This window comes from Falco punctatus (genome assembly GCF_963210335.1).
Source record: "Falco punctatus genome assembly, chromosome: Z".
NCBI lineage: Eukaryota > Metazoa > Chordata > Aves > Falconiformes > Falconidae > Falco > Falco punctatus.
Window position 1 is genome coordinate 28354257 of NC_137586.1, and position 13473 is coordinate 28367729.

At 35.8% G+C, this 13473-nt stretch overlaps 1 protein-coding gene across 8 annotated transcripts in view; it reads right to left on the minus strand.

Annotated features, from left to right (window-relative positions):
• FCHO2 (FCH and mu domain containing endocytic adaptor 2) overlaps nt 1–13473 on the minus strand; it is a 99953-nt gene that overhangs the window by 43303 nt on the left and 43177 nt on the right. For all 8 annotated transcript variants that reach the window (XM_080372231.1, XM_080372228.1, XM_080372230.1 and 5 more), the window contains 2 exons: nt 3154–3198; nt 1289–1361 (listed from right to left, as the gene is read on the minus strand). In XM_080372231.1, the coding sequence (XP_080228357.1) occupies nt 1289–1361; nt 3154–3198 (118 nt within the window). The remainder of the gene's footprint in view (nt 1–1288; nt 1362–3153; nt 3199–13473) is intronic.

Sequence of the window (13473 nt, forward strand, 5' to 3'; positions counted from 1 at the left end):
TTGAAGATATTTTTTGCTGCTATTTGATACTGCAACAGTTTTGCAATCACAAAAAATGTAGTAAACAAATTCCAGAGAGAATGGATTACTTTCAAAAAGGGCATTAAAGCTGTTTAAAACATGAGTATCATAAAATATTTTAATTATTTTAAGCTAAACCTCATCAGAAAAAATAATTCTTTGTAAAAAAATAGTATTCTCTGATTATTACTGGCCAAAATCACATGATATACAACACTTCTGTCACCATTTACTCCAGCTTCATAAAGTACAGAAGAGAAGTTGGGGGAAAACTAAGTCACAGAAAGAACAGAAATATAGAGGAATGGATTAAAACCCCAACAGCTTCAAGCACTAAAGGCATCATGACAGATATGAAAAAGCATGGTTTAGGAGTATATCACTATTAAAGCTAAACACCAAAAGAAAAACACGTATAAGGCACTTTGTATAAGCAAATAATTAGCAACTGCAGTTCTTAGGCCATTAGTTTTTCAGAATTATATTAAAAGCTAAGGCTGCTAAAATATTTTTTAAAAGTAACTTTAAAAAGTATGTTTGCAGATGTTGCCTTTGAGAATATTTCTATATTGTTAAGTTTGTCAAATTGTAAGCTATTTTCTTCTAAAACAAATACTTCTACTGAGAAAACACATCTAGAAATTACAAAGAAAACATATTGGAATATAGTGACCCTTAATAATATGCAGACTTTAACCTATCCATCTAAGAACTTTTATTCAAACTCACTTTCTGGAGAGTTTTAACTCTTGGGAGACAGAGCACAGGCAATCAGTATGGCAAAGGGCACAGCTGGGACATCAGTTAAAATGATGGTCTTTAAAATGAGTGTGCACATGATATAATACTGAAAAAACACTAAAAGATTTTTTTGTCCTCAATACTGTACACAGAAGTTTTTCTAATTAAAGAATAACTGGAGCTTCAATTCTGCAAACACAGACATCCAGTACTTTTTCCATGTACAGAGGTCCTATTTCATTAGCAGCACACATGAGAATCACATTATCTACAATGTTCAAATGTAAAACAAGGGAGAACTATGCATCAATGCACAGGAAAGAATGAAACATGAGTAGAATACTATGTTACTTCCTTAAAATCCTTAAGTTATAAAAATGTTCAATAGCTGTGTTTTCATACTCATGCCATTCCTCTGAACTTCTGTTATAAACCTGTTCTTTTGTGAAGCATCAGCTAATGTATATCCCCATACTTTCACTAGTTTTCATACAAGACAAGGCTTCAAGACGGAAAATATACTTACACAGATTCAGCATCTTTTTCTTTTTTCATGATTCCTGATAAACCAAAAGGCTTTCTTTTCCGTGGTTTTACTCCTATGGAATAAAAACTTTTCACTTAAAAATCAAGGAGATAAGTATGTATTAAGCCATGTCAAACTTAAGTGCATACCAATGCATACATTTTAAATGCTGCGGCAAGTGATACAAAAATCTAACAGTGGAGATAAGTATGGAGCCAAACTAGGGGAACATTATTCCAATTTGTTGTTAAGTAACAGGCAAATAAAAAAATTAAACTAAAATATGGTTCAACACATTAATAACATAAGTCCTTATAAAACTGACTTGCATTGTACATCCAACTCTCCAAGCTGGGTATGCAGGCTATCGCTTTTTTTTTTTTAAAAAAAATGGGTGTACTGCCAGTTTTCAGAATAGGGACTCGGCTCACAGAAACTCAGTGGCAGCTATTGCTCCTGCCAGTTCTGAATAGCCAATGCGCTTGGATCAGAAACTGAACCCTGCCTCCCTCAGATACTGCAGTTCAACACCCTGTTGCTATTTCCCTGCATGTTCCCAGTAGCTGCAAGCCCCTGTCTTTCCTAAGAATTAGGATCTTGGTCCTGTAAAAAGCCAGAGAATCTGTTCTGGCTCCCAGCTGATGCTGAGCTCATGATTTCCCAGTGCTGTAGCAAGCTCTAAGGCTGGCTCTCACTGAGTCTGGAGCCATGCCTCCCCTCTGTTGTTTCTTTCCTGTTTTTAGCACCAGATACACGTAGCTATAATACAGAAAAAAAGTTTCCTTGCTTTCATACCTGTTTAATGTACTGAAATTAAAGCACATTTAAATATTCTACCAGACTTGCTGCGATATTTGCTTTGTTCCCCAATTTTTGCTGAAGCAAAGTAGATTGCCAAACAAAATTACTAAGTGCAAACATCATATCCAACTAGTCTACAATTTGTTTTGACACATGATACTACTGACAGCATGCTTTTGAGCAAAATGGTGGAAATAATTTGGTATCCAAAATGTAACAACTGACAATTCAAGAACATCATCAAAAAATCCCAAGTCATTATATTCCCCTTAAATACATTACACAGCACATAAAGAATCTCTCTACTCTTAGAAATTTTTAAGGCTAAATAACTCAAAACATCTCAAATCAGGTAGCTGAAAACTCAGCCACATCTTATATTTAAATGGACACAGAATTTGCTCCAAAATTATTTTTAAATGCTAGTCTGGGCTTTATTTTCTTTGGTGCTTTATGCAGCCCAAAACAATGACAGATGGAGTACGAGAGTAGTTTCTGAATATGGATCGTCTCTGCTTCAGTCAAAAAAGATTTTAAGTCTCCGCTGCAATGTTGGCAACTTAAAAGTTGTCGTCTGCTATAGTTATACTGTCAGCTCCTCTGTCCCAAAAGTAAATACATAGCTTATGCAAATAAAGCAGTTCTTAACTGCTTAAAACAATCCCCTAAGCAAAATAAGCTATGACAACAAAGAAAGGCTTTGCAACCATAACACTGCAATAAACTTGGTATAACTAACATGGTAACAATGGAAAGAGCCTGGGCCATGTTTTGACACTTGCAAATTGTTACAACACAGTCATAAATGAACCATATCCAAACCTCTGCAAAGGCAGGATCTTAGCCAAAGTGTATTTATAAGAAACATTAACATTCTCCAACCTTCGTGCATTAGGCTTATAAAGTATCATAGGTCTTATTGTTCCTTAAAGGAAAACTGCTTTTTACTCCACTGGAGTACTTTAAAGTATAACAGATTCACACAGTGACTAAACCCCCCCTCCACAGTTTCAGGTCCTTATCTGCAGCATTCTTATGTAAATAACTATGCCACAACAACTCACCTTCAACTGCACTGGATGTGTTACATTCTTCAAATTCAATAGAGCCTTAAAAAAATTACAGTGAATATAAACATTAGGTCAAATTTAATCTGAGATACTTTAATAATTATTACTATTTCCTGAAAATACTAGATAATCTAATTATAAATTTAGGTGGAAACTGAAAAGCACAATTACCCTGACAACGGTCAAACAGACTGCAAAATCATATGTATGCAGCAAATAATTAAAAATTTTCACTCTTTCACAGTGGAAAATTAAAATGCTAGTGCACACTATCCAAACAAAATTAAATTGCCTATGTTATTATAACCACATGAAGCATCTCTAATTGGTGTCCTCATTCAAAACTGCTTCTATGCTATAGTATTAGTGTAAAATTTTCAATTTCTCTTTAAGAACAAGTGTTATACATAGAAAAATTGAAAAGGAAAAAAGCACTACTATAGGCCTAATTTTGAGGTTCACACTTCTGCTAACTTGTATCGTTAATTCTTCTGTTTCCTCTTCATAGCAAATTAAAAGTCAAAAGAGGCATGCAGAATCCTAAATATAGCAATAAAGATTAAATAAATTCATTATTATGGCTTTTGATTACAGCTGACAGGAAATAACAGTAAATTGTCCTTGCAAAGTGAAGTCCTAACCCTCACTCCTTCAGCCTGGCCAGGTCTAGAATTTATTTAATCCCAATGTAAGCCATTTTACAGAGCAAATGCGCAGAAAAAAGTGATCTTCTTAGGACCCTGTTCAGGGAACGGCAGAATCACACCAGCACTTGTGCAAGTGCAAAGAAAACAGAGTAAATGCAGGCAGGTTTCATTACTTTCAACTCATACTAAGAATGAGCCCTTTGACCCGTTTGAAACAGTAGCTTGTAAGTGTATCCACAGAAGAAAACCCAAAATTTTAGCATACTAGCACTGTGACATAGGGGTTATTGCTTACCCTTCTGTAACCATTTTGAGGGCGTGCACACAAGTTTATATATAGGCACATTAGAGATAAAATGGAGGGGGAAAAATCCCATTCCCAATTCTTCACCCAAAGGCAGCCAACATTGTCCCCTGCCTCCACACTTGTGCAGCTACTTGAAGTGAAGAGTTTAAAATCTTGAAAATTTCAATTAAAACCAACTGGAAATTAAGTGATTGTGAAAACCTCAAACAGAAACTACTTTCATTGCTGCCCCAAAACACACTTGCTAGTAACTGCTCTGATTTATTTATCTTTAGTTATGATTATTCGTGAGTATCCACTATAAAATCAAGAGCTGTGCAATTTTCAGGGTGTTTTCACATAAAATAAAAGCTGTACTTGAAAGCGTTTTCCAGGATTTTCACTTGCATTCTTCTCAAAATGAGTATGTGATACTCTTTACTTAAAATAAACAGCTGATATAAACAAATCTCAGATACAAAAAACTGTAAGACTACAAGCTTCAGTTTGATTTTAAATTGTACGCCATAGCAGATCAATGTGCTGCAATTGGAGACGCCACAATGAAAGTAAAAAAATAATGTTGCTGTAAACTAGCATTGTAAATTATACAACTGGGATTAATTTATATTTGATTCATGCAGTTAAGTACCTCAAACAGTTCTGTTTGTAATATAATCCCCAGTATATATATTTAACTCTTGCAGTGCAAAATTGTGTTCAGCTCTGTACAAAAGCTACATTTTGATAGCATTTCTCAAAACTGCAAATGAAAAAAATTATGCTTATGTCAAACAAATAGAAAGACAATCGAGAAACTGATGATGTAACTCAATGCTCACCAATGTTAAGCAGCCTGAATTATTTTAAACGTATTAGATGAAATCTACCAGGTGTTTTCTTTGAAATTTTGCAGACTTCTAATGAATTAAAAAAACAAAAAAAGGTATGCTCAAAGTAATGACTTTTATTTCATGTTATTAAGAATGAGTTTGCAAAATTTTCCCTGCCAGTCAAAAAAGATCTGTGTTGTAAAACTACCAGCAGGATGAGAGTCTGGGACTAGAATCCATTACTGTCCCACTTACCATAATGTAATTGTTTGGCCTTCAGATGAAGCTCTTGAGAGCAGAATATCAAAACACCAATCTCAAATGGCAGTCTTAGACTGCCCTTTAAATTTTTATTTTTAAATAATATCAGTTGCATGTCCAATTATTCAATATAGTAAGATGAAATACAAATTCCTAACAGCTCTATCTGTTGTAAATACTACGTATTGTAAATACATGGGTATTTTAAGCTGGTGTCCCAATCCCTTCTCCTTTGCTCTCCATTAAACTCACAGTAAACCAAAGTCAGCGTGCTCCAAAAATCAGCAAATTTGGGTATCTCACAAAACAAAAAACAGCAAAAAAGTCCAGAAAAATTATTTAGACAACTGTAAATGCCTACATCCTTACAACGTTTTCATCGACATTTTACTTTAGGAATTTAACCTCTCCTGTAGAGAATATATTGAGCAGCAAATTCAGAAAAATGCCATAAAACATAGAAGCTGAAGAACAAAGACATTACTTCTTCAGCATTACACTTCAGACCATATATTTTTCATCACTTTGCTAAGGATCCAACTACTTCTGTTTCTTGCTTCTACACATATTCTCATTTGGTCAGGGAAAAAAAATCCAAAAGCCAAAGCAACCACAAACACATATCCCCAAAACAAAAACAGAAGGGAAAAAAATTGTAATCAACAGAGACTTAAACTTTTTTAGAGAAAAACAATACTTAAGCTTTTTCAGACTACCCTCTTTTTCTTTATCCTTTCCAGCTACTAAGACTGATCCCCAGACTTTCAAGACTTTTACACTAATGATTGAAATAAATATTCAAGGTTCATATAAAAGTCATCCTTATTTCAGATCAGTATCTTTAATTTCACTTCTAACATCAACAGAAAGCAAAGATTTTCTTTAACAACATATCCAAGTTCCTGTATTTTATCCATTACACTTGCATAACAATAGTCTTTGAAAGTAGTTTTTTTTTACAGCTTGCTAACTTTTTATTTGAAGAGACAAACGTTCATCCTTAGTACAGAAAGGCATAGATAGGAAGATCAGATTAGTATTTTTAATTAATTTAACTAAAGCTCATTTAATCTCCCAAAAACTCACTTCACTCTTGCAACATTCTTTTTCATAGGGAAGAGTATAAAACAGGATCAGAAAAAAATCTCAGTTACTGAAGTATTGCCCAAGATAGTAATGAGATGGAAGCTGTGCAAAAAATTTCAGTAAGCAGGTCCCACCTTTCACTAAGGCCTGTGAAGTTAACTTGGAAATTTTAAATATTCTTAATGACACCTATCAGCTTATTTTATGCTTCACCAAAGTGGGTAGAGTTATCATAGGAGTCCCTTACTCCCACATGTGCCCTCTTTCCTTCCCCTGCATCTGTCACCTGCTTTACCGCAGGAAAGATGAATAGTGATCACGAAACCAGCATTTTGTTACAACAAATTGTGTGCATCGGTTACAATTTGAAAGCATCTTTTGATCCTAACTTACTTCTCCCAGTTAACTCAAATTTCTATAGTGCCTTTCATCCTCTGGAATCTCAGAAGTTCATGTTGCCAGAGGCTGTCCCTAATGAATCTTCAAACATTAAAAAATTAAGTTCAGCATTTTCGTCCAATGCCCAAAGATGTTTGCTGGTTTTGTAAAACTTGTACTTAACTCACCCCCACCAATATAAAACACGTTGCATTATTTGCTTGCAGCAAAGGCAAATTCATACATTTTGCCCTTTTGAGCAGAGAAGAGTGAAATTTGTAGCTGTTTTTTATTTTCCTAGAGTTTTGTTTTGTAACTTCAGATCTCCCAACAGATCTGCTTCCTATATGCCTGCTGTACAGAGTACCATGTTTTGCCTGGGGAGTAGTATTTTTAAATCAAAGTAACATTACAGAAATAGACATTTTCTGTAGCACTCTATGGTGAACCAGTTTAGAAAATGGGATAGTTGTGATGAGCTTTTGGTAGCCCACAGCTAGAGTCTTCTGTGGGCAGATGTCTTTGTGCCCAAAGAGGTAATAATACTATAGCCCAGCCAAAAGTGTGTACTGTGACCATATTGCCTCCTTCTAGAACCAGCTGCAGTCTCTGAGCCAGGCACAAGGCCTCAGGCACACATATTGCTATGGGAGCACAGCATCAACAAGGAATTCTGATGCTTTCTGTAAGAAGTTCCCTTGCATTGTCCACTGTACTTATGCATATGAAAACAAAAGAATCTGCACTATCCCTGAAAAAAACACTCAAAAAGCATTCTTCTCTGAACCACTACAACATCTATCTTTCTGATTCCTGATTCTTTCATCATCCGATGGTATAGTCAAAAGCTCGCAGTGGGCTGGCATTAATGGAGAATGCCAGACAGGTAAAATCTACAGTTGCAAGTCAAAGCATGCAAACTCACGTGCTGATATCACAATAATTTTTGTAACAACTACACAAATATTTGAAGGTGAATGCCCTACCTCTTCTTTATGAGGCAGAAATGTTTTCTTGATGGACTTGTGCCCAGTGATTAAAGTACGGACAAAGCCTTAACACCAACAAGGATTTCAGCTCAAAATCTGAGAGTTTATAATGGCCCAAATTTCTGAAGCAAGCACACAGATTCACCATGTGTTGCAATATGCCAAGAAAGAAGAGTGGTTGTTTCACATTTAGGAAGTATTGCTGATATTGGGGACTGAAGTAATTCCCCAAAGCAGGCTCTACAGTCCTGCCACATGATAGCCCAAAGCACCTAAGACCATCTACATGTTGCCATACTGCAATGAGGACAGTAACATTGATGATGATATTCTGTAGCACTACAGTCAGAGCACTGAAGTTTACTTTTTTGTTTTCTTCATGACAAGAAAACAATGTGAATTGAGGAGGAAGCCTATTCTCAAGCATTCATATGAACAATTAAAATGAAAAATTAAAGCAAATACTAGAACTAAAGCAGCACTGTAAAAATAAAAAATACATTTTAAGACATTTATCGATGTAAGTAAAAAGTTATAGCTGAGATCTAGTCCAGCCCTTGCAAAAGCCTCTGAATTACTGTTCTGTTGGGTTAAGGACGGATTGTTTCAGACTCAAGATAACTTTTTTACAGTCTGGTCAGCCTGTAGTTACATTGAACCATACAACAGTAACTGTGGTTTAAGCATTTCAAATGCCTGTACATAGACTTGAAAGTATCTGTTATTGTTCACACACAGAAAGGAAAAAAAAATACAGCATGTAAATGAAGAGTAGCCTTTATAACAGGAAAAGATATGAGTATCTAGTGGGATTTCAGTCACTTAAGGATCCCTAGCTGTCAGGTTGCTAATGAGAATTTAGTATTCTACAAAGTGAGCAGGCGTCAAAAATCAGCAAGCTCCTTTACTTGTATGTAAACATTCCCACCAAGCGCCATCCTAAAGCATTTTCCAAGGCAAGCTGCTGCAGCTCACAGCATTCTACCAGCTGGGACAGATACAGACATGAAAAAAGGGCAATTGGATGAGGGTTTTACGGGCACATGGAAACAGACAGCTGCTATTTGACAAGAGACTGAAGCAAATAAATCAGCAGTGGGTCAGTTCTCAGGCTCCTGAAAATGAGGAAGCTTTGGTTTGCTAGAACAGAAAAGGCAAAAGGTAACTTTCCAAATCAAATATTTTATTTCAATTGATTTAATAACTTAAAATAAGTAACACTGGCATAAATGAAGCACCAGTGAGTCTGCAGCTCAAGATGCATCTCCTAGACTGTTCGGAAAATACATGTACTGTTTTTCTTGTTACAAAAGGCATGTAAGTATGTGGGCTTTCATGACACTAAGAGGCAAAGTGGATGGCTAGCAATAAGGAGATACTGATGTTATTCAAAGATGAAAGAAGAAGATGTAATCACACTGTAAATTATATTATAGTATCTACTACATATTTAGCTCCCATCTATGGGAACAATATTTTCAGAGTATACATAAGGCAACTACAGAAGAGAGTTTATAAATAACCTTACACCTGCTACTTGATCTATCTACAAAGTGACACTAATTATCTTGAAGACAGCTAAATCTGTTGTCAACTGCCTTGAAAAGAGCTACAAAACCTATCGCTGCAAAACCCTACAGATGGGTTTTCTAACCTATCTGTATACTTATTACACAAAACCTCTGTGAGGCAGACACTCGGAGAATGTTTTGCTAAGGTCAAAACAATAACATAATTTGCGCTTTCCTCAACAAAGTCATAAAAAAAGTTATACTGTTTGGATTCTTAAACAAACAAGGCAAATATAAAAGCCAACTATTATTACTAGGAAGGAAAACATAATATTATGTCATACCCTGAAAAAGAGCCCCCAGTAAGTATATCAATGAACTGGAAAATCCTGTGGAGCTAAAAAGGTAAACAAATCAAGAAGTCACAAATCAACTAAAAACTGCGTTACATTTGCATCTGCTTTTGGAAACTGTCTCCTTTCTAGTTTAAGGGCATATGCATGACTGAAAGAAACATCATCCCACCTAAGCATGTATTTTTACTCACTATGTTTAATTGTTAATAACCAGAAACCCTCACACTGAAAAAACCCCTATCTGCCCTTCCTCCCATCCTGAGGAATCAGTTCATGCATGCACACATATAAACATTAACATATCTGTTTCAAGCAAAAGCTTTTAAGAAAACTCTGTAAATCTGTACTTGTAGTTACAAATGTGATAACAAACCATATTCTTGTATTTGATAAAAACAGAACTTTGTCTCTAAGTGTAAATCATGCATGAAAGGAGGACAATTTTTTTTAAACTACATATGCTTCACATGCTGCTTCAAATGGCAAAGCTTTGCGTGCCTGGCTCAGTGCCAGTTGACAGCTCAGCTGGATATCAATGCACATTCTGCCCCCCCTTGCAGCGTGTCACTTCTGAATTGTTTCCGCAGTATAAAGTTTATTCAACCTCTCTCTCAAATTCAGTGGACCGACCATCATTCTGCTATTTAATCATAGCAGAACAGGTTATTTTTCTGACAGCACTAAAGCCAGACAGCAATTCCTAACGAACAGCTTGATACAAGTGGAATTTCGACTGTTTTAGCCTCAATTAATTCTGCTGTTAAAACAAATGACTGCTTTTAGTGTTTAGATGTCAAGCTGCATCACAAAGGTCAATTATGTATGTACACAAACATATAAGCAATCTTTTTCTTGCTATCATCTGATACTGTGACATGTTTATCAAAAAATTCAAGCTTTCAAATTTAGAAGCCAGGAAGCCAAAATGTATTTTCTCAACATTACTGTTTCTAACACTAACTTGTCATTTTTGTTGCCGGTGAAAAAAAAAAAAAAAAAAAAAGAGTGATTTTTATAAAAGATAAAGATAATTTTATTTTTCCCCTGAAAAGGACTTATTCTAGATTTGAAAAAAGAAGAAACAGACCCAAATTCAAGCATAGCTTATTTGCGGAATGCAGACTAAAGATGAATGGCTATTACTGTCTTTGAGGTAAAAAATATATTTGTGATATATTTACCATGCTAGTACCAGACTACTGCAAGTAAACATTAGTTTGTGGATTCAGTCGGCTCAACTTTGCCAAAAAGAGGTTAAGGGACAGAAAATACAACTGGCCTGTTAACTGGCCAGTCTAAGGGAAAATATTTCAATAAGACTGGTAAAATGGTATCCTTTACTCTGATTCTACAAATACACAGTTCCACCACAATAATCACTGAATTTCTGACTACTCTTCACCGCATCCTCAGGATCATATATCAGCATAGCTGATATATAGCCTCTAGAGATGCTTAAGACTTGACTGAATCCTCTTTTTAAAAACAAATTCATGTTGAATAAAGAAAACTATAGCATGGTGATAGTACTCCTTTCGAAAAAGAAAAGATAGGGGTGACAGTGGCAGCATAAATAACTACAATTATCAGTAGCAACATATGTAGCACTTCCAAAGCAAGTATTTTTTTAGATTAAAAAATTAACATACAAGGAGAGCATCTACTAAATAAGCAATCAGTTCTAACACTAATTCTGTTACTAGGCTTCCATTTCTGCACTCAGTTCACTGGATCAAAGGAAACATTATTCATCTCATGCTCTTCTGACACAAGCTGTATGAATGCTTGCAAGCACACTACTCTCAAGGAGAAGTATTTCCATGTGGCTTACAGATCAAAAACAAAGCAGAAAAGGATCATAATCTGAGTAGCTTTAAAATAATTATTATCAATTAAGATGTTTATCAGCAGCAAGTAGAAATATTTTTTTTTTCTCCTCTAAATGAAAAAAGTGCCAAACATCATCTGTTACAAATTAAGTATTTCTAGTGCTCAGGTAACACAAGGATTTTTAACAAGAGACATTATACACATACCCAAGACAACATTTCAAGTAGAGATCTAACTAGCCTGCAATACCTGAATATGACAACAGCACTGGAAATTTCAGCCACAGTTTATGGAAGCATGAGGTGTGTGAGCAGCAAAATTAAAGTCAGCTAAGAGACCAATCTGCAGAACGTTGTGTTCCCTGTGTCCCATCCTCCACATCACTCCCAGTCCCTTTTCTCTTCCATTTCTATTCTTCTTCTGCTTTATATTTGGAACTAGATTATCTTTAAGGTCACTTAGAACTAAACCCATTCTATGATTCTATACTTAAGCTTCACTCCGTATTTCCTTTCTGGCTGCATAAACAACAGGGTGTGACATGTGGCTGGGTTTGAAGTATCCACAGTCTTAAGTCGGTGGCTAACACACACACATACACACACAACTGTCTGCCGACTCTCCAGGCGAGTAACTTACACCATTACAACTGCCCTTCCCTTACATGGCATGACTAGTTTGGGTCCTTCTTCTCTCCTCAACTCATCACTTTTATAAAGTCTTTGAAACCTCTACTCTTCTGTCAGATTGGGTTGAAAGTAGTGAAGTCTTGCGACAGGGTGCCTGTGGGAAAATCCTGCAAAGCAGCAGAACTGCATAAGCCTAGTGTATAAATATAAGCATCTGCAAAAAATGCCTCTGCCTGACTGCATGGTGCATGATTCACCTGCTGAAAACAGACCATGCAAGTATGCAGTGATGAAAGAAATTCAGAGAAATGTCCCAGTAGTTTTCTTCTTAAAGTCAGCTAAGATTCTGGAACACTAGACATTGTAAATATGTTAAATTATAGCCCTCATCTTTTAAAGACCACTTGAAAGAATCATGTCTTTGTAACAGTCATACATTGCCCCTGTAAATGAAGAAGGGAATGGTTTCTTACTGATGTTCTGAACTTAAACATATGAAATCATCAGAAGTTAAGATGTTTAATGGGACCTGTTTCTTAAAAAGAAGAGGAAAATACATTTTATAATACCCAGAATTTTTCAGACAGAAAAAATCTTTTTTCAATTAAGACAAAATCCTCTCCATGGCAGCATCTTCCTGCTTTGTAGTGCTTTGAAAGTGTTTTCCTATTTACTTGTACAAAGATTAATTTTGTAGGGAAAGGAAGAAAAGTATACATGCTTAACCACCTCCACCCCAACTGTAAAAGGGGAAGTATCAGTTTCCATACATGTGCCATCAATAAGCAAAGAGAGTGAGGGTGAAATTCTTCCTGGTTTGCTTTTTCTGCTTTGTGGGGGAAGAAAGTTGAAACTACGGGCACAACAAGACACGTTACTAAGGACTACCCTAAAATCTTTCCCCATGTTTATGCCCAAAGAGCTACTTGGAGCCCAAGACAGTATAGGTTTGACCTTGAAATGCACCTCAGCATTTCAAGACACAAAATACACATACTGTTATCCAATATTATCCATAGTAGTATCCAGCTTGGTGGTTGCAAAGAGGACAAATCCATGTGACAAGACCCCAGTTTTCCACTCCTGTCTGTTCTTCCTGAACCGGGCTACCAAAAATGACACAGAATTACATAGCCTTTTAAAGCACTGTATCAGCTATGACAGTAAAACAGAGAGGGACTCTCTGAAACTCAATTTCCAAGGCTTAGGAAGAAGTTTAATGATAGTTACAGCATTTCTTATACTGTTTTTCTGGTATCGCTTTCCCCTGAAAAAAAGCAACAGAGAAAATTCTTCAAACAAATTAGTTACAAAATTATATAAAGAATTTAAATTACAGACACTATTAGTAAAAGATAGGAATTTGGAATTTTATTGCTGTGGTTAAAACTGGGCTTGGGTCTGGGCAGCTAGCTAAATTAGCTACTGCTTAGACATTTTCCTTTTTCCTACCCTCATACTATTCAAGCAACAGGTCAGGGGGTACCCTACTGTACCCTACATTACCA